The 21776-nt window shown below is 55.2% G+C and overlaps 2 protein-coding genes across 5 annotated transcripts in view; one reads left to right on the top strand and one right to left on the bottom strand.

The window, feature by feature from the left end:
• Positions 1-4934: 4934 nt before the first annotated feature.
• ADI1 (acireductone dioxygenase 1) lies at positions 4935-13164 on the top strand. Of its 3 annotated transcripts, none has more exons than XM_070459169.1 (4): positions 4935-5149; positions 7220-7339; positions 11422-11601; positions 12620-13164. In XM_070459169.1, exons 1-4 carry the CDS (start codon positions 5030-5032, stop codon positions 12737-12739), a joined length of 540 nt encoding a protein of 179 aa, XP_070315270.1. In that variant the 5' UTR covers positions 4935-5029; the 3' UTR covers positions 12740-13164. The 3 variants fall into 3 exon arrangements, with proteins under 3 accessions (XP_070315270.1, XP_070315271.1, XP_070315269.1); XM_070459170.1 differs by lacking the exon at positions 4935-5149 and adding an exon at positions 5779-5853; XM_070459168.1 differs by lacking the exon at positions 4935-5149 and adding an exon at positions 5860-6058.
• A 4769-nt stretch (positions 13165-17933) lies between these two features.
• TRAPPC12 (trafficking protein particle complex subunit 12) overlaps positions 17934-21776 on the bottom strand; it is a 37239-nt gene continuing 33396 nt past the window's right edge. For both annotated transcript variants that reach the window (XM_070459166.1, XM_070459167.1), the window contains exons 10-12: positions 20298-20398; positions 19625-19712; positions 17934-19498 (exon numbers count right to left, since the gene is read on the bottom strand). In XM_070459166.1, coding sequence (XP_070315267.1) covers positions 19256-19498; positions 19625-19712; positions 20298-20398 — 432 coding nt within the window. In that variant the 3' untranslated portion in view covers positions 17934-19255. The remainder of the gene's footprint in view (positions 19499-19624; positions 19713-20297; positions 20399-21776) is intronic.

Below are 21776 nucleotides of genomic sequence, written 5' to 3'. Positions count from 1 at the left end.
TGTCCGTCCCAGGGAGGACGTTAGCTCTTGGGCACCCCCGTCACAGTGAAGAACTAAAATCACCACTTGGGGGGCCGCTCTGGGACCAGCAGGGCTCTGTCACCGAGCCATGTGCTTGCCCGCGCGTGTCCCCAGTCGCGCCCGTGTGGACAGGCGTCTCCCTCTGCCCCTCGGAGCAGCCGCCCCAGAGCTGTCCCGCACCTACGGTCCCCGGGAGGACCCCGACAGCACCCGGGTCGCAGTTCTCAGGGGGAGTGCTTAGGTGACAAATTGTGGTCACAAAGGAGATTCTTGGGCTGCTGCTGGCTCTTCTCCTGGAAGGAGCAGCTCAAGTCCAAAGCCTCCCCTTCAGAGGAGGGCCGCGGGCCAGCAGCGCTCTCGTGACGGTGGGGAGGGCTGTGCTCTCCCGGCTCTGCCTCGGGAACTGGTTCAGGCAGCAGCGCCGGTCAGGGACTCCCAACCATCGAGCCTTTCCAGAGTGTGCTTTTTGTGACGTGAAGCAGCTCTCTGCCTTCTCCCGAGTACGAAGGGGGGAAATGCATCTGCTTGAGACCCAGGCCCACCAGTAGCGGTACGTGACTGCTGCTGCCGCCGCTGCCTCCAGGGGCTGGAAGGGGTTTTGTAGGCCCTCTGCAATTCCCGGATGCAGTGATCCCCGGCCGGAGGAGACAGGCACCCTTACTGCCCACGCTGTATTTCAGCAGTTCTGTCTACTGGCTTTTGGGCTGGGCTCCCTGAGCTCAATCGCTGCCCACCCCCGACTTCCTGGCCTTGTGACCGTGAGCAGGTGAGCTGAGCAGGTGAGTGAGTCTCCTGTCTGTCTGAAGTGTGGGTCGTAAGTGGCGCCCTCCCTGTGGTGTGCAGTGAGGGGGATCACACCTCACACCTCCAGTTGCTGTATTACCGGGCACAGGGGCAGCCGTCTTTCCAGGGGACAGAAGAGGCAGTAGGCCAGGCCAGGAGATGGCCCCGGTGGCACCTTGAGGACTGCTCCAAGTGTTTCTCGTCACACCTCTCCCATTTTCGTTCAACAAACCTAGCAAGCTGCCTGTGACACCTGGACACCCAGACGCGGGTCTTGGGAGACTGAGCAGACAGGCTCTCGGATGAGTCGAGTGGAGCGCAGTTGCTCGAGCGCTGTTGTTGCTCCGTCGCTAGGCGGCGTCCAACACCGTCACCCTGCGGGCTGCAGCATGTCGGGCTCCTCGGCCCCCCAGTCTCCTGGGCTTCGCGCGAACTCACGTCCAATCCTCTATCCTCTGTGCCCCCTTCTCCTTTTGCCTCTCAGCGATGCAAGTGCATTCATTCATGCAAGTACCATGAACGCAGGACTGATGGCCCTCGGGGAGGCAGGCGTTAAACAAGCACCGTGAGCACATCTGTCTGGGAAACCACACACCCCACCCGCTGCGTAGGCGTGTCCGGAAGACCTCTCTAAGGAAGAGAGGTTGGAATTCCCTGATGGCCCAGTGGTTAGAATTCTGAGCTCTCACTGCCAAGAACTAAAATTCCCCAAGCCTCACAGTGTGGCCAAAACAACTTAAAATAAATACATAATTTTATAAAGGGATGTTTATGCTGAAAATGGAAGGATGGAGGAGAAAAGTGCTTGGAGGAAGGGAGAGTAAGGAAGGAAGGTGGGTCAACTGCATGTCAAAGGCCTGGTGGTCAGGAGGAGCAGGAGATGCAGGCGGAGACTGGGTGTGTGGAGTGCAGAGAACAGGAGGGGAGGGTGGTCAGGAGCCAGCCACGTGGGGCTGTGGAGCCAGGACTGAGTTAGGAAGGAGGGGGAGAGGAAGCAAGTAACGTTATCTGGCTTGTGTTTTTAAATATACGCTGAGCATAGGATGGACTGGGTTTCCCTGGTGGCTCAGCTGGTAAAGAATCTGCCTGCAATGCAAGAGACCTGGGTTTGATCCCTGGGTTGGGAAGATCCCCTAGAGAAGGGAAAGGCTACCCACTCCAGTATTCTGGCCTGGGTCACAAAGAATTGGACACCACTGAGCGACTTTCATTTTCATTTTCACAGGATGAACTATTGTGGGGCAAAGAAAGGAGCAGGCGGTCAATTTTATTAGGCCAGAAGACATGCAGAAGGAGCTGGGGTGACTGCTCTTAGAGTCCAGTGTAAATCCCATAGGTTTTCCAGTTACTCGATTCCCTGTTACAGACCCTAGGGTGAACGACTGACATAACCTGACCTCTTGATTGAGTACTTTGAAGAGATAAACCTATTTGTTGCAGGAAGGGGACCCCCTTGCAGGGCCTGAAAGTGGGCTCTTGTCTAACACTTGGAAGTGAATTGTTCGAGGAGACACATGTGCTTACAAAGCAAGGGACTTTATTGGGAAAGGGCACCCGGGCAGAGAGCAGGAGGTCAGGGAACCCAGGAGAACTGCTGTCAGATGGCTTGCAGTCTTGGGTTTATGGTGATGGGATGAGTTTCCAGGTTTTCTTTAGCCAGTCATTCTGACTCAGAGTCCTTCCTGGTGGTGCAGCCTTGTTCAGCCAAGATGGATGCCAGAGAGAAAGATTCTGGGAGGTGGTTGGACATGTGGTGTCTCCTTTTGACCTTTCCTGAACTCTTCTGGTTGGTGGTGGCTTATTAGTTCCGTGTCCCTTACCAGGACCTCCTGTTGTAAAACAATTCATGCAAATGGTTACTGCGGTGCTTGGCCAGGGTGGGCGGTTTCAGCCAGTGTGCTTCCCCTGACACCTGCAGAGAGAAGGGGGACTTCTAAGCTCTCCGAAGGCTTGCATGTAGGGGACCTCGAACCATTTGCCATTCCATTTGAAGAAGTTAGTGAGATCTGATAAAATATTGAAATCAGAAGTCCTGAACTCAGGCCAATGATTTTGGTCACCCAATTTGTATTGAGGCCAGATTTGAGTACAAAGTGACTCGAGTTTATGAACCTTGAGATCAGTCAAGAGCAGAGGTTTGAGGGTTCGTTGTATGCAGGCCAAGGGACAGTTCCGCGGGACGGATTGGCTTGCTGCTGCTAAGTTGCCTCAATCGTGTCCGACTCTGTGCGACCCCATAGACGGCAGCCCACCAGGCTCCCCCGTCTCTGGGATTCTCCAGGCAAGAACACTGGAGTGGGTTGCCATCTCCTTCTCTAATGCATGAAAGTGAAAAGTGAAAGTGAAGTCGCTCAGTCGTGTCCGACTCTTAGTGACCCCATGGTCTGCAGCCCACCAGGCTCCTCCGTCCATGGGATTTTCCAGGCAAGAGTACTGGAGTGGGGTTCCATTGCCTTCTCCGGATTGGCTTGACCCCATAGCAAATGGCTAATGACTGTCCGGCTGAGAGAAAAGGTCGTCACCTAATCTTTTGACTGGGCAAACGGAGAAAGAGAGAGACTCTTAAGGAGGGAGGGGTGTCCCCCAAGTACCTCCCCAGAGGGCCTTTGGGCCGGAGGGTTCCCTGGGAATGCAGAAAGGACGATAGTCTATGCGCCCTAGAGTACCATTCGAGCTTCCCTGGGCTACTGGGTCAGGCGAGAATTCGTGGTGGATGGAGGGAGGTCGAATGGCAAAAGGCCTCTGTCCTGGAGTTGGTCAGTCTTGCAAAAAAGAGAGTGTAGAGAAAAGAGGAGGAGAGAGAAAGAGGCCGATATTCCTTGGGGTTCGTGGAAAACCAATAAAGCCCTTACCCAGGGCTTGTACCGCTCACGAAGGCACAGGGCATCTTCCCGAGGAGGTATTGAAAGCCCAGGCGGGGAAAGCGGGCTTGGCAGGTTTCCACGCTCCGAAGAGCTGGCCGTGGAGAACGAGATGGAGAAGGAACCTCAACCGCCCGGGTTTCGGCACCAAAAAATGTAGGGTAAGGGAGTTAGAGAAGGCGAGGTTTGGAGAAAGAAGGAGACCTGCACTTTACAGGAACAGATCACCTTTAATGAGCTGAGAAGGGGCAGCAGTCAGATGAGTGGGCTGCTGCGTCAAGTCAAGAAGAGAGTAGGTATATACAGAAACATATGTGCGGAGATACAGCGTTTTGAGGGGGTCTATTTTTCCTCAAGATTATTTTTGATTAGTTAACTTTCAACAACTGGGGCAAGAAATTCCTGAGACATGCTGGAAACTGGGATTGGCTGGGAGCTGAACGTAATCAATCTTAATGTCCATTCCTTTCTTTAGGGGAGAAAATTCTTGAAAGTTGAGTGCCAAAGAATCGATGATTTTGAACTGTGGTGTTGGAGAAGACTCTTGAGACTCCCTTGGACTGCAAGGTGATACAACCAATCTATCCTAAAGGAGATCAGTCCTGGGTGTTCACTGGAAGGACTGATGCTGAAGCTGAAACTCCAATACTTTGGCCACCTGATGTGAAGAGCTGGCTCATTGGAAAAGACCCTGATGATGGGAAAGATCGAGGGCAGGAGAAGGGGACGACAGAGGACGAGATGACTGACTCAGTGGACATGAGTCTGAGCAAGCTCTGGGAGTAGGTGATGGACAGGGAGGCCTGGTGTGCTGCGGTCCATGAGGACACAGAGGCAGACATGACTGAGCCACTGAACTGAACTGAACTGATAGAATGGTGGGGAGGACCTAGAGGGGAGTTTTAACTCCAGGCTATTTTGAGCCCCGGAGCTTTTCTTCAGGGACACCGCTTCGCGCCCTGAGCCTGCCCGCCGGCGGGAAGGAGGCGCTCCGCCCGGGCTTCCAGGCGTGCCCCGCCCGCCCTCCCGGGGAGAGGAAAGGAGGGAGGAGGGGAAGGAGGGGTTAGGGGTGTGGGGAGGGGCGAGGGGAGGAGCGGGGGAGGGGCGAGGGGAGGAGCGGGGGAGGAGGGGGGAGGAGGGCGGGGAGGGGTGGGGGGAGGAGGGGAGGAGAGCGGGGAGGAGGAGGAGGGCGGGGAGGAGGGGAGGTGGAGGGCGGGGAGGAGGGGAGGAGGGGAGGAGGAGGGCGGGGAGGAGGGGGGGAGGAGGGGCGCCCGCCTGCGTCCAGGTGCAGGCCCCGGGTCACCCCTGCACACTCCCGCCCAAGTCCCGCGCTCAGTTCCCGGCCCCGCGCTCAGTTCCCGGCCATGGTGCAGGCCTGGTACATGGATGAGGCGGCCGACGACCCGCGGCGGCCGCACCGCGCCGAGCCCGCGCGCCCTGTTGGCCTGGAGCAGCTGCGCCGGCTCGGGGTCCTTTACTGGAAGGTACGCGGGGCCCGCGCGGCGGCACAGGCGCCCCTCCGGCCCCCCGCGCGCCCCGCCTTCCGGCCAGAGGGGCTGCGGAGCCCGGGGGCCCGGGCTCAGTGCGCACGCTCGGCGCGGGCCTGGCCGGCCTCCGGGCCTCCACGGCGGGGCGCGCCGCGCGCTCGGTGCAGGGGATCCGGGTCGGGCGGGGGTCGGGGGTCGGGGGGCGGGGATCGGGGGTCAGGGGGGCGGGGGTCGGGGGGGAGGGCGGAGGGGTCGGAGTGAGAGGGGGGCCCGGGGTCCGCGGGTCCCCGCCGCCTCAGTGGGAGGCCGGGACCGGGTGGGCGCGGGCCTGCCCTCGAGGGCCGGGCGGGGAGGCCGGAGGGCGGTTGGGGGTCCCTGTGCGTCTCCCTGGGGTGGGGGGCGCGGCTCGACGGGAGGCGCCGTCTGTTCAGACTCCTGATCTTTGGTCTCGCTGTCCACGGGACAGTTTTGGAGGCGGAGTGGACACTGGCCAGGGATAAAGTAAGACTGTGTTTTCAGCTCCTCCGCCAGATGGAGTGGGGCGCCGCCTACCTCCCAGTTCTGTGGATGGGAGGACCCAGGACTGTTAGAATTAAACTTGTTGTATAGTTGCTCAGTCGTGTCTGACCCTTTGGGACCCCATGAACTGCAGCACGCCAGGCCTCCCTGTCCATCACCAACTCCCGGAGTTTACCCATCGAGTCAGTGATGCCATCCAACCGTCTCATCCTCTGTCGTCCCCTTCTCCCGCCTTCAATCTTTCCCAGCATCGGGGTCTTTTCCAGGGAGTCGCCTGTAGACTCGTTTGAAAGTGAAAGTGAAGTTGCTCAGTCGTGTCCCACTCTTTGCAAGCCCGTGGACTGCAGCCTACCAGGCTTCTCCATCCGTGGGATTTTCCCGGCAAGGGTACTGGAGTGGGTTGCTATTTCCTTCTCCAGGGGTCTTCCCGACCCAGGAATCGAACCTGCGTTTCCCACACTGCAGGCAGACGCTTTACCCTCTGAGCCCCCAGGGAGGCCCCGGGTAGACTTCTTTACTGCGCCCGCCAGTGCCCTGGGCCTGTTTGTCCTTTATGATGACTTAATCTTGAGCAGGACGGTAGCTGCGCATGTTTGCCTGTTGTGTATCGGTGACGCCGTAGGGCGTGGGAAGCTCTCACGGGCGATGTGAAGGTACACGGTGTGGGGCACACGTGCGCTGTGTGGGTCTGCTCATGTGGGGAGTGGTCATGTAGAAATTCACGTCTCCGGCTTCCTTGGTGGCTCAGAGGTAGAGACCGCCTGCTGACACTGGAGACGCAGGTTGGTTGGGAAGCTCTCACGTGTCTGGGGCAAGGACGCCACACCTGTCGAGCCGGTGCTCTGTAGTCGGGGAACTGCGACGCCTAGGCCCACGTCCCGGCTCGCTGCAGCTCCACGAAGCCTGCACACAGCAGTGAAGACCGGGCACAGCCAGAAACGCATGAGTAAAATTTTAAGGAAAGAAAGAAAAAGCAGCTGGGGCCAGCCGGTAGAAAGCCCCTTGTCTGCCTGAGGAGCCTGGGTTTTATCTGTGGGCTCAGAGGGCTTCAGGTGTTTCGGCTCGGGGAAACGAAGTCACCATAGAGGTGCCGTAGACACAAAGGTCAGGCAGGCTTGCAGAGGGGACAGCACATGGTGGTGGCGGGGAGGTGCCCGTTACAGGCGTCAGGCCATCGGAGCTTCCCCGGACTCCTGGTGCTGGGACTGGAAGCGTGGCGTTTCAATGGAATCTCCCTGGAAGGGCTGTTGGAGAGAAGGCAGGCGGGAATTCCACACAACTGCAGTTTTTAGCCTTTAGGGAAAGTGGGAAAAACATGACAAGAAATTGGGAAAGGAGGGGAAGAAAGGTGAGTTTAGGATTGACAAAGGACCAGATGATATTAATACAGTAGATGTGGAATATGATTATTCCGGAGATCCAGAATGTGGACACAGGACTAGGTAATGAATTCGGAGTATAATCATACTGGAGATCCAGAAAGAGACTGTTTGGTGTTTCTGTGTGTTCATGTGACCTCCTGTTTGTTGCTTGTTTAAACTCTTTTAGCTGGATGCAGACAAATATGAGAACGATCCAGAATTAGAGAAGATCCGAAAAGAGAGAAACTACTCCTGGATGGACATCATCACCATATGCAAAGACCAACTACCGAATTATGAGGAAAAGGTAAGGGAACTGTAAATTATTTGAAAAGGGGAATTATTAATTATTGCCTATTAATAAATGCAGGAGAAGGCAATGGCAACCCACTCCAGTACTCTTGCCTGGAAATTCCATGGATGGAGGTGCCTGGTAGACTATAGTCCACGGGGTTGCAAAGAGTCGGACATGATTGAGCGACTTCACTTCCTTTCTTTCTATAGTTCCTTTTGGGGAAGGAAATGGCAACCCATGCCAGTGTTCTTGCCTGGAGAATCCCATGGACGGAGGGGCCTGGTAGGCTGCAGTCTGTGGGATTGCAAACAGTCAGACATGACTAAGCAACTAACACACACACACACACACACATTAATAAATGCAAGCCTTTCCTTATTTTTAAATGTCTTTCATTTTGGTTTATATGAGAGGAATACTGGCCTTAGAATAAGCTGAAAAGTATTCCATCCTTTTCAGTTTTTTGGAAGAGTATGTCTAGAATGCTTTTACTTTTTTCTTAAATGTTTGGCAGATTAACCAGTGAAGCCATGTGGTGTTTTTGTTTGTTTAGTCGCTAAGTCCGGGGTCCGACTCTTGTGACCCCATGGACTGTAGCCCACCAGGCTCCTCTGTCCATGCGACTTCCCGGACAAGAACACTGGAGTGGATTCCCATTTCCTCCTCCAGGGGATCTTCCCGACCCAGGGATCAAAGCCTTGTCTCAGTGTCTAAAGGTCATGTTTTGTTCTTTGCGTGCTTGGTAATTATTGACTGGAGGCCAGACACTGTGATTTATTCTCCTGGATGCCGGGTACTTTTGTACCAGTAGAAATGTTCTTCAGTTTTCTTCTGGAGTGCATGCAAGCTTATCGGAAACAACTGGATGCTTGAGTGGTGTTGGGTGTTGTTTAGCCGTCAGGCCGGCTCTCCTGCGATCCCACGGGCTGTAGCCCCCAGGCCGCTCTGGTACGCCACACAAAGCCCCTGGGATGGTGAGGTTTTTCCGGTCTGACTGGCGGGACGGGCTCTGCTCCCAGGCCGGCTGGGCCGGGGGCTGTTCCTTCGGACCCCGAGGGTCCCAGTGCCTCTTTTCCAGCTGCAGCTCCTTTCCCTCCGCGTGCACAGACGGGGCGGGGAGCCCTCGGGGGAGGCCCTCTGCAGGCCTCGGGGCTCCCCTGTGGGGTCTCTCTCCTAGGGCACTGTGTCCTGCACGCCAGCTCCCCAGGTTCTCAGTCCTGCTCTTCAGCTCAGGGTGCTCCGCCTGGGTCCCCCCTCCCAGCGCCACAGCCCGAGAGCTCGCAAGTGTGGGGCTCACCTCACTGGCTTTCTGCCTCCCCGGCCACTTTCTTCCCTCTCCTGGTGTCTGGTGTTTTGCAAACTATCAGTTTGTATATTGTCTTTGCTTTGATTATTGGAGGTGGGAGGGGAGATCCAGTTTCTGTTGCCCCATCTTATATGGAAGTGGAGTCAGTGTGTTTTTTTAAAATTCTTGGTTTTGTGTTGGTTCCCAGGTGTCTGTTACTAGAGAAACTCACTCATCTTTGGCCAAGTGAGAAAGCAGACGTGCAGAGTTTGTAATGAGGCTGAATGTGTTCAAGTTCAAGGACAGCCTTGTTTTTGAAATCGTTGTCTTTGCTTTTTCGGGAATAAGGTGACTCCTTTAGAAACGGCCGTGACAACAGCAGTAGTTTCCGAATTTTTTCTGTCTTGATGAGCTTTGCCAGCTGTGTCGCTCCCAAGACTTGCTGTTTCCATCATGCTGAGCTACAAACTATGAGGCTACGGCCTTAAGCCACTCAGTGTAGCCTCTTTTTCTTACCTGTGGACACCTGGAGGGGGTGAGGACCTCTTCTTCCCCGGGTTGTGTTGGTAAAGCCAGGCCCAGAACCCAGTCCTCCTGGTGCAGAGTCTTTACCGACCACCAGGAAGGCTGCCTCCACCCACACTGTCCCTCGCTAGCTTGGGTGTCTTCTGTGTGTTAGCACCTTGCCCTAAGAATGGGAGTGGGGCAGTAACACCCAGATTGCTAAAACACAGATGTTTTCTGTGGGGTTTATCTCTTTACTCTGTTCTGTCCCAGACGATTCTTGCTGCTTGGAGTACAGACGTTATAACACCTTACAAAAGGACGAAATTTCTCACTGAGTGCCTGCAAGTCCTGATATCCTCTTAGATTGAAATTACATGTTCTTACTTGGAATTTTTGACTTCCTGTCTTCTCACCAGCGCCCTTCTTTCCATAGAAGGGGCTTGACTATTGTAAATCCTGGCTGTTAGATTATTCTTATCATTACCACCTTCTAGAACGGCTTCTCGCCTGAAATAAAATACCATCCCTAATACCAGCTTATCTCTTGTTCTTGTAAAGCACACTTCTGTGCTATCTGGTGACCTCACGGTTGTCTTAGGTTAACACATTTTGGGCAGGAATCCTGCGGAAGGGGCGCTGTGCCTGCTCAGGGCACCCCACCCGGAGGCCTGTGCCCGGGGAGGGGTGGGGGTCCCAGAGCCCAGGATGCGAAACTTGGCTAAACTGGTGCCCAGCCGGCTCCGCGCTGTGGCCGGCCGACTCGCCCCGCTCTAAGGAAGACGTCTGTGGGGAGTCACTTTCTGCCTGTGAATGTTCTGCTCGGCGTCAAGCTCGGACTCGGTGGATCTCGCTGACTCTGCCCTGAGCCCGTCACCGCGTCCCTCCAGCCCTCATCTTCCTGTACTGACTTGGCCTGGCTCTCTCCTGTCGACGCCCCTCGGTACAGGTGTGCGGATTCTCGGTTTCCTCGTGGGCCCGTGTCCATGCCCGCCGCTATCCACCTTGACGTTCAGATTGGTCCAGACTCGGCGGGGAGGGGCGTGGGGCAGGCCCTCTCCGCGGTCCTGCCGCGTCCCTGCCGTGTTCCCGGCCCCTCCGTGCTTCCTGGCTCAGGGTGTTCATGCCCCTCGGGGCTCCCTCGGCCCATCCTCGGGTCTCTCTCCTCCCACACACACCACGGTTCCCGGTGGTGGCTGCGTCCACACCGTTAGGATCAGCAGGCCTGTCCGTGGAGTTCCAGGCGAGTCGCGGTCCTGTCTCACTGAGGATATAGTCAGAGTACTGTGTTCAAAAGCACTTAGGTGAGTTTTCTCTTCCTCCTGTGGTTGTGAGCATGTGGCTTGATTCCAGATTTAAGGTCCCCCCTTCCCCCATCCCCAAGCTTGTTTTGTTTTTACTTATGACTCTGTAAGAACTAAAGGGGAAAAAGTGAAGGTGAGTGCACAGTCGTGTCCGACTCTCTGCGATCCCACGGACTGTAGCCCACCAGGCTCCTCTGTGCTTGGAGTCCAGGCAGGAGTCCTGGAGTGGGCTGCCATAGCCAGGCTCTAAAATGAAGACCACCCGAAGGCCCCTCGGCTCCCCGTGGCTGCCCGCGCCGTGCCGCGCCCTGCTGTCGGAGCCCGCGTGCGCGTTGGCTCTGCCACCGCGCTCTGCCCCGGCCTTCCGGGCGTCTCCAGCGTCCCTCAGTGGCAAACACCCCGGCAGGGAGCGGCGCGGGCATGTCTTTCTGTGCTGTTGGAGGTGTATCTTCGGGGCAGATTCCTAGACGGGCTGCGGGTCCGTGCGTATCCAGCCGTGCCCACCCCCCAGGGGCTGTGTGCCCAGCAGGGCGGGGACCTGTCCCCACGGCCTTTTCGCCCGAGAGGCTGCTGTTCTCACTGGAAATGGGGATTTTCCAAACATCTGTGGATTGTTCAGAAGGGTGGAAGCACTACGTGAGGAGAGCTTTGAAACCCCCCCGGGGCAGGAGGCCAGAGGTGGGGAATCGTCAGAAGACCAGTTAGAGGTGACGGTTGCATGGGTGTTTACTGGAGAATGCTTCCGACATTTGTGCACATTCGAGCATTTTTATCATGAAACGTTAGAGGATAGAGCCCCGAAAGACACAGGCCAGGTTGGGGTGAGCGGGAGGCTTTACTGAGCGCCTTCCGCAGATGCACACGCTGCTCCTGCCCTGCAGGGGTGACCATGTGCCTTCGCATCTCATGGGAGCAGGCCGGGTGGTCCACGCTGGGGCAGGGGTGGTTCCAGCCACCTCACCCCAGGGGGCCCCCAACTCACAGAGCTCCCCCCATCCCAGATCAAGATGTTCTTTGAGGAACACTTACACCTGGACGAGGAGATCCGCTACATCTTGGACGGCAGCGGGTACTTTGACGTGCGGGACCAGGAGGACCGGTGGATCCGGATCTCCATGGAGAAGGGGGACATGATCACCCTGCCTGCCGGCATCTACCACCGCTTCACGCTGGATGAGAAGGTGGGCTCGCGGCCGCTCTGCTGGAGTCTGCTCTGCGCGCCTGTCGGAGGCTCAGCCCCGGCAGCACTAGGCGAGGATGCTGCCTCAGCGAGCCGCCAGGGGTTCGCGGGGGCCGGGGTCTGCAGGGGCACACGGGAGCCTGCACCCTCGGGCACGTGCCCAGGCCAACGGGAGGCGCCCCTCCAGGGGTCCCTGCTCCTTCATCATTCGAGAGCACGTCCGTTGGGCCTCAGCCGTCGGGCGCTGGAGCCGTGGACACGGCCACAGAAGCAGGAGAAGGGTGGTCTGGAGCTCCCTCCGTGGGCTTGGGACTGACCTGAGACTCAGGGGTGGTTCTAGAATAGAAAACGGGTGTGCTCGGCTTAAAGCTCAGGACTTGGAGAGGACGTGTGGGGGAAGGTCGCCCCACTCCTGGCCCCAGCGTCTCTCCCTGAAGCTGGCTGCGATCAGGTCCTCAAAAGTCTTCTTGGACTCTCCAAGAAGACTTGGCTTGGCAGGCAAGCGTGTCATGCACAGGAGGCGGCGGGCTTCGGTCGGGGCGGTGGCGTCCCCCTTTTCTGCTCGCTGGGCTTTGGGATGGTTTCCTGTCGGCACATAGAAAGCCTCTGCCTGTGTGCAGCTGCCTGCTGGCCACCCTGGGACACACTCTAGTTTACTGCGTTGAGTGGAGGCCCCTGGAGATGGGTCCGCCAGCGGTCTCCAGTTCTCTGCTGTGTAAACGGCGCCGGGATAAAGAGCCTCACGCATTTGCCGTCGTGGCCCGCTGAGAGTTCCCCTGTAGGATACACCCCCGAAGTGCACCCTGGCTGGACAGGGGTGCAGGTTTCTAACCGTGCGGCGGGAGGGGCCCGCGTGCAAGGCGGTGTGTTTACCGAGAGCGCGGGCCCGGCGCTGCCCCGCGGCCGCCTGAGCGCGGGCCCTCCTGCCTTTCAGAGGCGCGCGTGTGAGACGGGGGCGAGCAGCAGGGGCGGGACCTCACGGCTGCGTAACCAGCGCCGCCGTGTCTGTGCCGCCCTAGAACTACGTGAAGGCCATGCGGCTGTTCGTGGGAGACCCCGTGTGGACGCCGTACAACCGGCCGTCGGACCACCTCGAGGCCCGGACACAGTACCTGGAGTTCCTGGCGCGGACGGCCTAGCGGCCCCTCGTGACGCAACACGGAGTCTGTCTCTTTCTCCTGCTTCAGAATGCATTTTGATGGATGGAGCTATGGAGCTGGTTGCACGCGCAATCAGCTGGAAACCTGGGCAGGTGATTCACTTCTCTGATTCGGGGTCAGGGGTCAGTGGCCCCCCCCACCAGCTCCAGCCTTCAGCTCTGACCAGTGCGTTTCATCTCCCCAAATACAGCCACTTCCTGCCTGATTCTCGGGCTCTAAACAGGCGCCGGGTGCGGCCACACCTGCCCTGTGCAGATGTGTGACAGTGGGTGACAGGATGGGTGGGAGGTCACCCACTTTTCTCCCAAAACACGGGGGGCTGGGGGGGAGCTGGCATGTTGGGGGCCATGCGCTCGCTTAAGCCACTTTCTTCTTCAAAATAAAGCAGCTGCCGTAGCACTCTGCTGGTGGTTTGGAGTCGCCTCGTATTCTGGTGCCTGTGCGTCCTTCCAGTCGCCCCGTTTGCCTCCGTCGTCTGACGAGCGCGCATGTGCACAGTTAATGTCTGTTTCTTGCGTCGGCACTGTTCCACGTGCAATTTCTAGGTTTAACTCGCTACAGTAAATGTCTTCTACAATCAAGCCTTTGAATTTTAACAAGAATTGGTATATCGTTTGTATTTTTAACCAACAATTTTAAGATACAATTATATCTCATTTGTTATAATCATAGAAAAACCCTGAATTAGCCTCAGATTTGAAGGGCAGTTTGCTTTGGGTATTCTTTTAAACTGGATTAAAACTCTTCATGTTGAAATGGATATGTCATCACTTCCACATTGGTCTTGACGTGTGTCCAGGCACGGAGGGAACCCAGGCCTCGCCGTGTGGGTGAATGCTGGACTTAGGGGGACAACACTGCCAACCCCCAGGGTTGGGCGCTGCCCCTCCTTCTTGCGGAGACGGGGCTCAGGGGAGGGAACCTGGAGCAGGGGCGGCTTCTCCTGCGGGCGTTGTCAGTCCGAGAGAGGGTGGTGGTTTATGGATTTGCTCCCAGGAGCACATGCCTGGGAGCTGAGCTGTCCATGTGGACCTAGGAACACTGCTTGTTGAGTGTCTCAACATGTTACTTGACAGACGTGTCCTCCCTTTAAAGGTGTGCAGCACTTGGGGGGTGGCATGTGGCTCGTGAACCTAGACAGCGTATTAAAGCCAGAGACATCACTTTGCCTGCAAAGGTCTGTCTAGTCAAAGCTATGGCTTTTCCAGTAGTCATGTGTGGATGTGAGAGTTGGACCATAAAGAAAGCTGAGCGCTGAAGAATAGATAGTTTTGAACTGTGGTGTTGGAGAAGACTCTTGAGAGCCCTTGGACTGCAAGGGGATCAAACTAGTCCATCCTAAAGGAAATCAGTCCTGAATATTCATTGGAAGGACTGATGCTGAAGCTGAAACTCTAGTATTTTGGCCACCTGATGCGAAGAGCTGACTCACTGAAAAAGACCCTGATGCTGGGAAAGATTGAAGGCAGGAGGAGACAGGGACGACAGAGGATGAGATGGTTGGCTGGCATCACCGACTTAACGGACGTGAGTTTGAGCAAGCTCTGGGTGATGGTGATGGACAGGGAAGCCTAGCGTGCTGCAGTCCATGGGGTCGCAGAGTCGGACACGACTGAGCGAGTAAGCATAGCACAGTAAGGAGGTGAAGTTAAGCAGAAACGTGAGCACGGGCAGTGGGGGTGCCGCACAGGCCGTGTTGTTTGCTGATTTGCACGTATTTGGGAGCAGAGCCCAACCTCACAGACCTCAGACACACCTGGGGCCGTGAGCGTCACTGTTCCTCCAGACCTGGCTCCTCGCGGGGGGATGCTGAGGGGAGCTGCTGTGCTTAGATGCTCAGTCGTGTCTGACTCTTTGTGACCCCGTGAACCGTAGCCCGCCAGGCTCCTCTGTCCATGGGGATTCTCCAGGCAAGAATACTGGAGTGGGTTGCCATGCCCTCTTCTAGGGGATCTTCTCAACCCAGGGATCGAACCATGGTCTCCTGCATTGCAGGCGGTTTCTTTACCATCTGAGCCGCCAGCGAAACCCAAGAAGACTGAAGCCTATCCCTTCTCCAGGGAATCTTCCTGACCCAAGAATCTAACTGGGGGCTCTTTCATTGCAAGCGGATTCTTCACCAGCTGAGCCACCAGGGAAACCCTCCGGAGGGGGGAGGGCACATCTCAGGAGGCTGAGCCCAGGGGGTCTCCCTCCTCCCCCGGGGACCCCAATGTTGCTTCTCCCAGGAGCTCAGGCCGAAGAGGCTCACAGGAGCGCACTTAGGTGACCCGGAGCCTCGGCCTCTGGCTTCATCCTCTGCTCCTTACGGAGGGGACTTGGTATAGCTGGGTTTGGGGGCTCGCTCCTCACACCGCTCCCTGCACAGCTCTGGTCCCCCAAAGCTGGGGCCTTCCGTGTCTGCCGAGGGGGCCGGGGTCACACAGCCTTGGAAGAGGGGCGCCAGGTGTCCATCTACTGGAGGGCCAGCATGCAGGATGCGCTGTCCCCCCACCCCCCAAGGTTCTACACTCCGACTTCCTTCCAGGGCTAGACGCCGGCCTGTCTGCTAGGGCTCCCCGTCTGCCCGGGTCTGAAACGTCCGCGGCAGCCCTGGGGGTGGCGGGCTGGTTCCGGGGAGGCCCCTCCTGGCTGCATCCTCACGTGGCGTGGGGTGGGGGTGACAGCCCTGCCGGGTCCTCCTGAGACCACCGCCCAGGGTGGTGGGGTGGGGCCCGTGAGCCGGGGCCCCTCAGACAGGAAGCTGACTCCGCAGGTGGACAAGGGGACCACGTGTTGTCTACAATGTTTTTGTTGCTGTTCAGTTGCTCAGTCGTGTCCAACTCTTTGCGACCCCATGGACTGTAGCCCACCAGGCTCCCCTGTCCCTGGGATTCTCCAGGTGAGAACACTGGAGTGGGTTGCCATTTCCTTCAATGAGATGAACTAGCCAGCACAATTCAGTTCAGTCGCTCAGTCATGTCCGGCTCTGTGACCCCATGAACCGCAGCATGCCAGGCCTCCCTGTCCATCTCCAACTCCCGGAGTCCACCCAAACCCATGTCCATCGAGTCGGTGATGCCATCCAACCATCTCATCCTCTGTTGTCCCCTTCTCCCACCTTCAATCTTTGCCATCATCAGGGTCTTTTCCAATGAGTCAGTTCTTTTATCAGGTGGCCTAAGTATTGGAGCTTCAGCTTCAGCATCAGTCCTTCCAGTGAATATTCACGATTGATCTCCTTTAGGATGGACTGGTTTGGTCTCCTTGCAGTCCAAGGGACTCTCAAGAGTCTCCTCCAACACCACAGTTTAAAAATATCAATTCTTCGGTAATCAGCTTTCTTTGATAGTCCAACTCTCACATCCATACATGACCACTGGAAAAACCATAGCTTTGACTATAGGGACTTTTGTCAGCTAAGTAATATTTCTGTATTTTTTAATATGCTGTCTAGGTTGGTCATAGCTTTTCTTCCAAGGAGCAAGCATCTTTTAATTTCATGGCTGTAGTCACCAACTGCAGTGATTTTGGAGCCCAAGAAAATAGTCTGTTACTGTTTCCAGTGTTTCCCCATCTATTTACCATAAAGTGATGGGACCAGATGCCATGATCTTTGTTTTTTTAAAGTTGAGTTCTAAGCCAGCTTTTTCACTCTCCTCATTTTCATCAAAAGGCTCTTTAGGTCTTCTTCACTTTATGCCATAAGGGTGGTGTCACCTGCATATCTGAGATTATTGATATTTCTCCCGGCAATCTTGATTCCAGCTTGTGCTTCATCCAGCCTGGTATTTCACATGATGTACTCTGCATATAACTTAAATAAGCAGGGTGACAATATACAGCCTTGATGTACTCCTTTCCTGGTTTGGAACCAGTCTGTTGTTCCATGTCTGGTTCTGACTGTTGCTTCTTGATCTGCATACAGATTTCTCAGGAGGCAGGTCAGGTGGCCTGGTATTCCCATCTCTTGGAAGAATTTTCCACAGTTTGTTGTGATCCACACAAAGACTTTAGTGTAGTCAATGAAGCAGATGTTTTTCTAGAACTCTCTTGCTTTTTTGATGATCCAACAGATGTTGGCAATTTGATCTCTCGTTCCTCTGCCTTTTCTAAATCCAGCTTGAAATGTGGAAGTTCTGGGTTCACGTACTGCTGAAGCCTGGCTTGGAGAACTTTGAGCATTACTTTGCTAGTGTGTGAGATGTGTGCAACTGTGCGGTAGTTTGAGTATTCTTTGGGATTGCCTTTCTTTGGGAGTGGAATGAAAACACACATTTCCAGTCCTGTGGCCACTGCTGAGTTTTCCAGATTGCTGGCATATTGAGTGCAGCACTTTCACAGCATCATCTTTCAGGATTTGAAATAGCTCAACTGGAATTCCATCACCCCCACTAGCTTTGTTCGTAGTGATGCTTTCTAAGGCCCACTTGACTTCACATTCCAGGATGTATGGCTCTAGGTGAGTGATCACACCATTGTGATTATCTGGGTCGTGAAGATCTTTTTTGTACAGTTCTTCTGTGTATTCTTGCCACCTCTTCTTAATAACTTATGCTTCTGTTAGGTCCCCACCATTTCTGTCCTTTATTGAGCCCATCCTTGCATGAAATGTTCTGTTGGTATCTCTAATTTTCTTGAAGAGACCGCTAGTCTTTCCCGTTCTATAGAATGGGAAAGATTAGCGATCAACAAAGTATATATTTCTTATTTTTTAAAATACACAGTATTTCACAGTATACACATCCTAATCCTGACTCTTCGAGGTTTGGGCATGCCCACGTTCACGTATCCCCAGACCTCTCCGGGAATCGCTGCGTGCACTACTCGGCTACAGAGCCCAGCTCGCTTTCACTGCCATCTTTAAGTTACTGCTTAGTTTTTAAACGCAAAACATTTACCAGTTTTGGTGAGTTTTTTCCACTGGTTATAAAAATAAAACACACACACATTATGCAGAAACGTAAGCTCAGTCATAAAAGGGAAAATAAAAATGCGTTTCAGTCCATCCTTCCTGTGACTGTAGTTTAACATCAAGCATTAGTTTTCAGGTTTTTCTATTAACATATGCATCGTGTATTATGTAAACATACATTTGAGGATTTTTCCAGGTCATTAACTTCTTAAATGATATGGTCTTGCATGAATGCCTCTCAGGAATATGTGGCGATGAATGAAAACACTATTATAAATATTTTTGACTCGGTTGCCAGTTTATTTTCCAGAAATGCTCCATCTTTTTTCTGCTCCTACAGGCCAGGTGTGAGCATGTGTTCCCACGAGGTTCAGGACTGTCCGGCTCCCTGACTGCGAGGGGTGGGGAGCATGGCCCCAGGGCTGTGGGGGGTCTCAGCTCAGCTGACGAGCCCCGCGGACAACAGCTTCAGCAACAGACGCTGACCTGTCATGGCCTGGGGGCTGGAGGCCGGGGCCAGGGCTGCAGGGTGGGCCCTGGGCCTCGCTCCTCACCGGGTCCTCTCCTGCGCACCCCTGGGCTCCATCCCACCCGGTCACCTCCGTAGAGGGCCATCTCTGCAGACAGCCATGCTGGGGTTTGGGGAGCTTCCGGGGGAGCAGCGTTTGGGGAGCTTCCTGGGTGTGTGAGTCTCCCCTGGGCTGGGACCCCCCCATCCCGGGAGGCAGGCCAACACTGCTTGATGCATTTGATTTAGAAATTTAAAGGAAAACAGAGTGTAAAGCAGGTCAATCACAAGTGTCAGCCCAGAGGCTGCGGACGCTCTGGGGGAGGGGGTCCCCTCCCTGCGTGAGCCGGAGGCGCCCCTCATTCTCTCTGGAGGTGTTGGGCTGGTGCTCTTGGCGGCCTCTCCTGTCTCTCCTATTTCACAGGGTAACTGATCCGTTTCAACAACTGCGTTGAGACCGTCTGCCCAGGAGATGCTGCGTTTGTGTGTTTACCACGGAAATGACTAGAAAGAGGGCTTGGCTCTGCTTTATGCAATACACGTTTATGTCAGAATCTTAAGGGAACTCTGTTTTAAATGCATGAGCAGAGCTGGGTAACTTAAAGGGCCCCTGCCAGGGTCCTTCAGTCCAGGTGCGTCAGACACTGTAAAGGCAGGAGTGACCATGTGAACGTGAGAGCAGACCCTGGCCCCCAGAGCTGAGAACAGTCACCCCCTGACCTGGAGCAGGACCCCCCACTGCACACGCGAGCCCGTGTCCTCGCCCCTGCCCCCCATGCTGGGAACGCGCAGGACGAAGAATGGATTCGCTCCCCCCGCACCAGACTCCTCCGCGGGGCTCAGCAGAGGCTGGAAAAGGCCCCGGGGAGCAGAGCGGAGCTGCAGCTCTGGGGCGGGGGGAACGGGCCCTCTGTGCCCGACCTCTACGAGTCTCTAGAACGTTCCGGCTCAGGGCGAGAACCGTGTGTGTTACGTGGGCAGCTCTTCCCTGAGGCTGCTGGGAATGGCCCCGGGACAGCCCGGCCGCCACGCTGTGCGCACCCCGTGTGTGCAGCCCGCCTGATGGAGCAGGCGGGGGTGGCGCGCAGGGGCGCTAGGCCAGCTTGAGGCACTGTGTGTTGAAGCAGTCGCCCTCCGTGCTGGCCACGGCCTCCAGCAGGGCCTGCTTCTTCTGCAGGCTGCGGGATGACTCCAGCTCGTACATGGTGGTCAGGTTGAAGAGCACGCTCTCATGCAGGTACTGCCGCGGGTCCCGCTGGGCCATGGCCTCCAGCTGCCGCAGCGAGTCCTTGAGGCGGCCCAGGTACAGCAGGCACACGGCCGCGTTGTTGTTGGCCTGGGGGGCGGGGGGCAGGGGATGGGGGCAGGGCTGGGCGGGGGGTGTGGGCGGCCCAGGGCCCCCCCCAGCCTGTGAGGGTGCCCGACACCAGCAGACGCGCCACCTCTGCCCGGGGCGTCTTACCACTGCATTTGACGGGTCCACCCTCAGGATCTCCGTGAAGAACCTGTGCGCTTCCGCGAAGTTATTCTGACCGAGGTGAAGGAAAGCTCTGCGAATAAGTGACACGGGAAGGATGATCAGAAGTCGGGATGCAGGCGGGTGTGTGGCGGGGACACCGAGGGGGCAGCTCCAGGAACTGGAACCTCGCGGGGAGGGCACGGGGAATGCAGCCCGTAATAAAGCCTTATCTTAGTGGGCAGACAGATCACACCTAGACTAGTCGTGCTGATCAGTTCGAAAGCCAGAGAAGGACCAGGTCACTATGCTGTGTAACAGGAACGAATGGTGTTTCAGGTCAACGACACTCCAAACAAACTCACAGAGAAAGACTCAGCTTGTGGTTCCCGGGGAGGAGGGCAGGGATGGGATGAAGCTGGGCCAAAGGGACAAACCTCCAGTTGTGAATGAGTACTGGGGTGTGGTGTACAGCACCGTGAATATCACCACCACTCTACGTTGAGAGAGTGCATTCTGTCTTTAATTTCACATCTGTATGAGATGATGGGTGTTCACTATTTTGTGGGGATCACTTCACAGTGTATGGAAACCAAGTCATCACTGTTCACACCTCAAACCTGCACTGTGCTGTCAGTTAATCTCAGTAAAGCTGGAAAACAGAAAAAACAATACACACCTGTTCATCAAAACCATGGTTTTGCCTTGTAGTCCATCCAATTTCTGTGCTACTTTCTCTACGTCTTGAAAGTACTTTTCAGCTGTTTTTATGTCTCCAATCTGCTTTGACAAAATGAAGTAGTCAATTCAGGCGATGAATGTTACATCTACATCCACGCATACAGTTCCCTAATGTCAGGTGAGGATACTGAAGACATAATTACGAATCAGGCAGGGTAAAACTTTGGTAACTACTTACTAACTATCATTTTTCATTAAAAAACAAATAGCAAAAGCCATTTAGGACCGAGCAGGATGTCAACATCTGTTAGTGCGTCAGAAAGTAAGTGGTTAGATTCTATAAAAAGGTAATTAAAAGGCAATATAATAAAAGTATTGTGATATATCTAGTAAGCAAATAAACAAACCCAAACTAGTTATTGAAGAAAAAACATGAGATAATAAGTGGAAGAACTAATCAAGGAAAAGAAAGCATAAGTAAAGCAGAATCACAGATACAAGAGGAGAAATGACCACAGGTAACATGAAGCTGAAATGATTATGAAGAGGACTGCTTTACAGAACTCTAAGCAAATACACGTGAACACATGGAGCAGATGTGCGCTCTTTCTTTCCTTTCTAAATTGCCAAGCTGATCTGAGAAACAGAGAAGAAATCTCTCCCACACATGGAACACTAAAGCTGTTAATAAGTTCCCACAAACCCCATGAGTGTGGCTCAGGCCTCTTTGAGGTCAGTTATTCACATTTTCCAGCAACAGATAATTCTAGAATTATCTGAGAACAGAGAGAGAAAAAGCAAGCTACTTCTAAGAAGACAGAAAACAGATACCAAGTGCTCCTGAGAACAGTGGGCGTGCACACACACACACACGCGCGCGCGCACACACACGCATGTGCACACAGACACATGCACAGAGACACACATGCACACATGCATGTGCACACAGTCACATGTGTACACACAGACACACATGTGCACACAGACACACGCATGCACACACGCATGTGCAGACATGCACACGCACACACATGTGCACAGACACACACATGCATGCACGCATGCGCGCACACACATGCATGCGCGCACACACGCATGTGCACAGACACATGCACACACAGAGACACGCACACACACACATGTGCACACACACGCATGTGCAGAGACACATGCACACACACGTGCACACATACACACGCACACACACAGAGACACACGCATGCATGCACACACACGCGCGCACATGCACAACCCAGACCGACTGCAGCTGCAAAGCGCTGGGCCCTCCCCTGGAGCGTGGGGTTTTGGGGGGCGTGGCCCTGAGTGTTTCTGTGGTGCAAAGTGAACACGCTCCCACCTGCTTCTGCCCTCCATCCTGGGGAGGAGGGCGTGAGGGGCCCTGGGGGCTGGGGCGGGAGAGGAGCACATGGAGGCCAGCTCCTCACTTCAACACATTTCTACTGCAACAGAGCAATGC

The sequence above is a fragment of the Odocoileus virginianus genome, chromosome 31 (assembly GCF_023699985.2).
Source record: "Odocoileus virginianus isolate 20LAN1187 ecotype Illinois chromosome 31, Ovbor_1.2, whole genome shotgun sequence".
In the NCBI taxonomy this organism is placed as follows: domain Eukaryota; kingdom Metazoa; phylum Chordata; class Mammalia; order Artiodactyla; family Cervidae; genus Odocoileus; species Odocoileus virginianus.
Note: the sequence above shows the minus strand (reverse complement) of the source record. Positions and strands in the feature narration are given on the sequence as shown.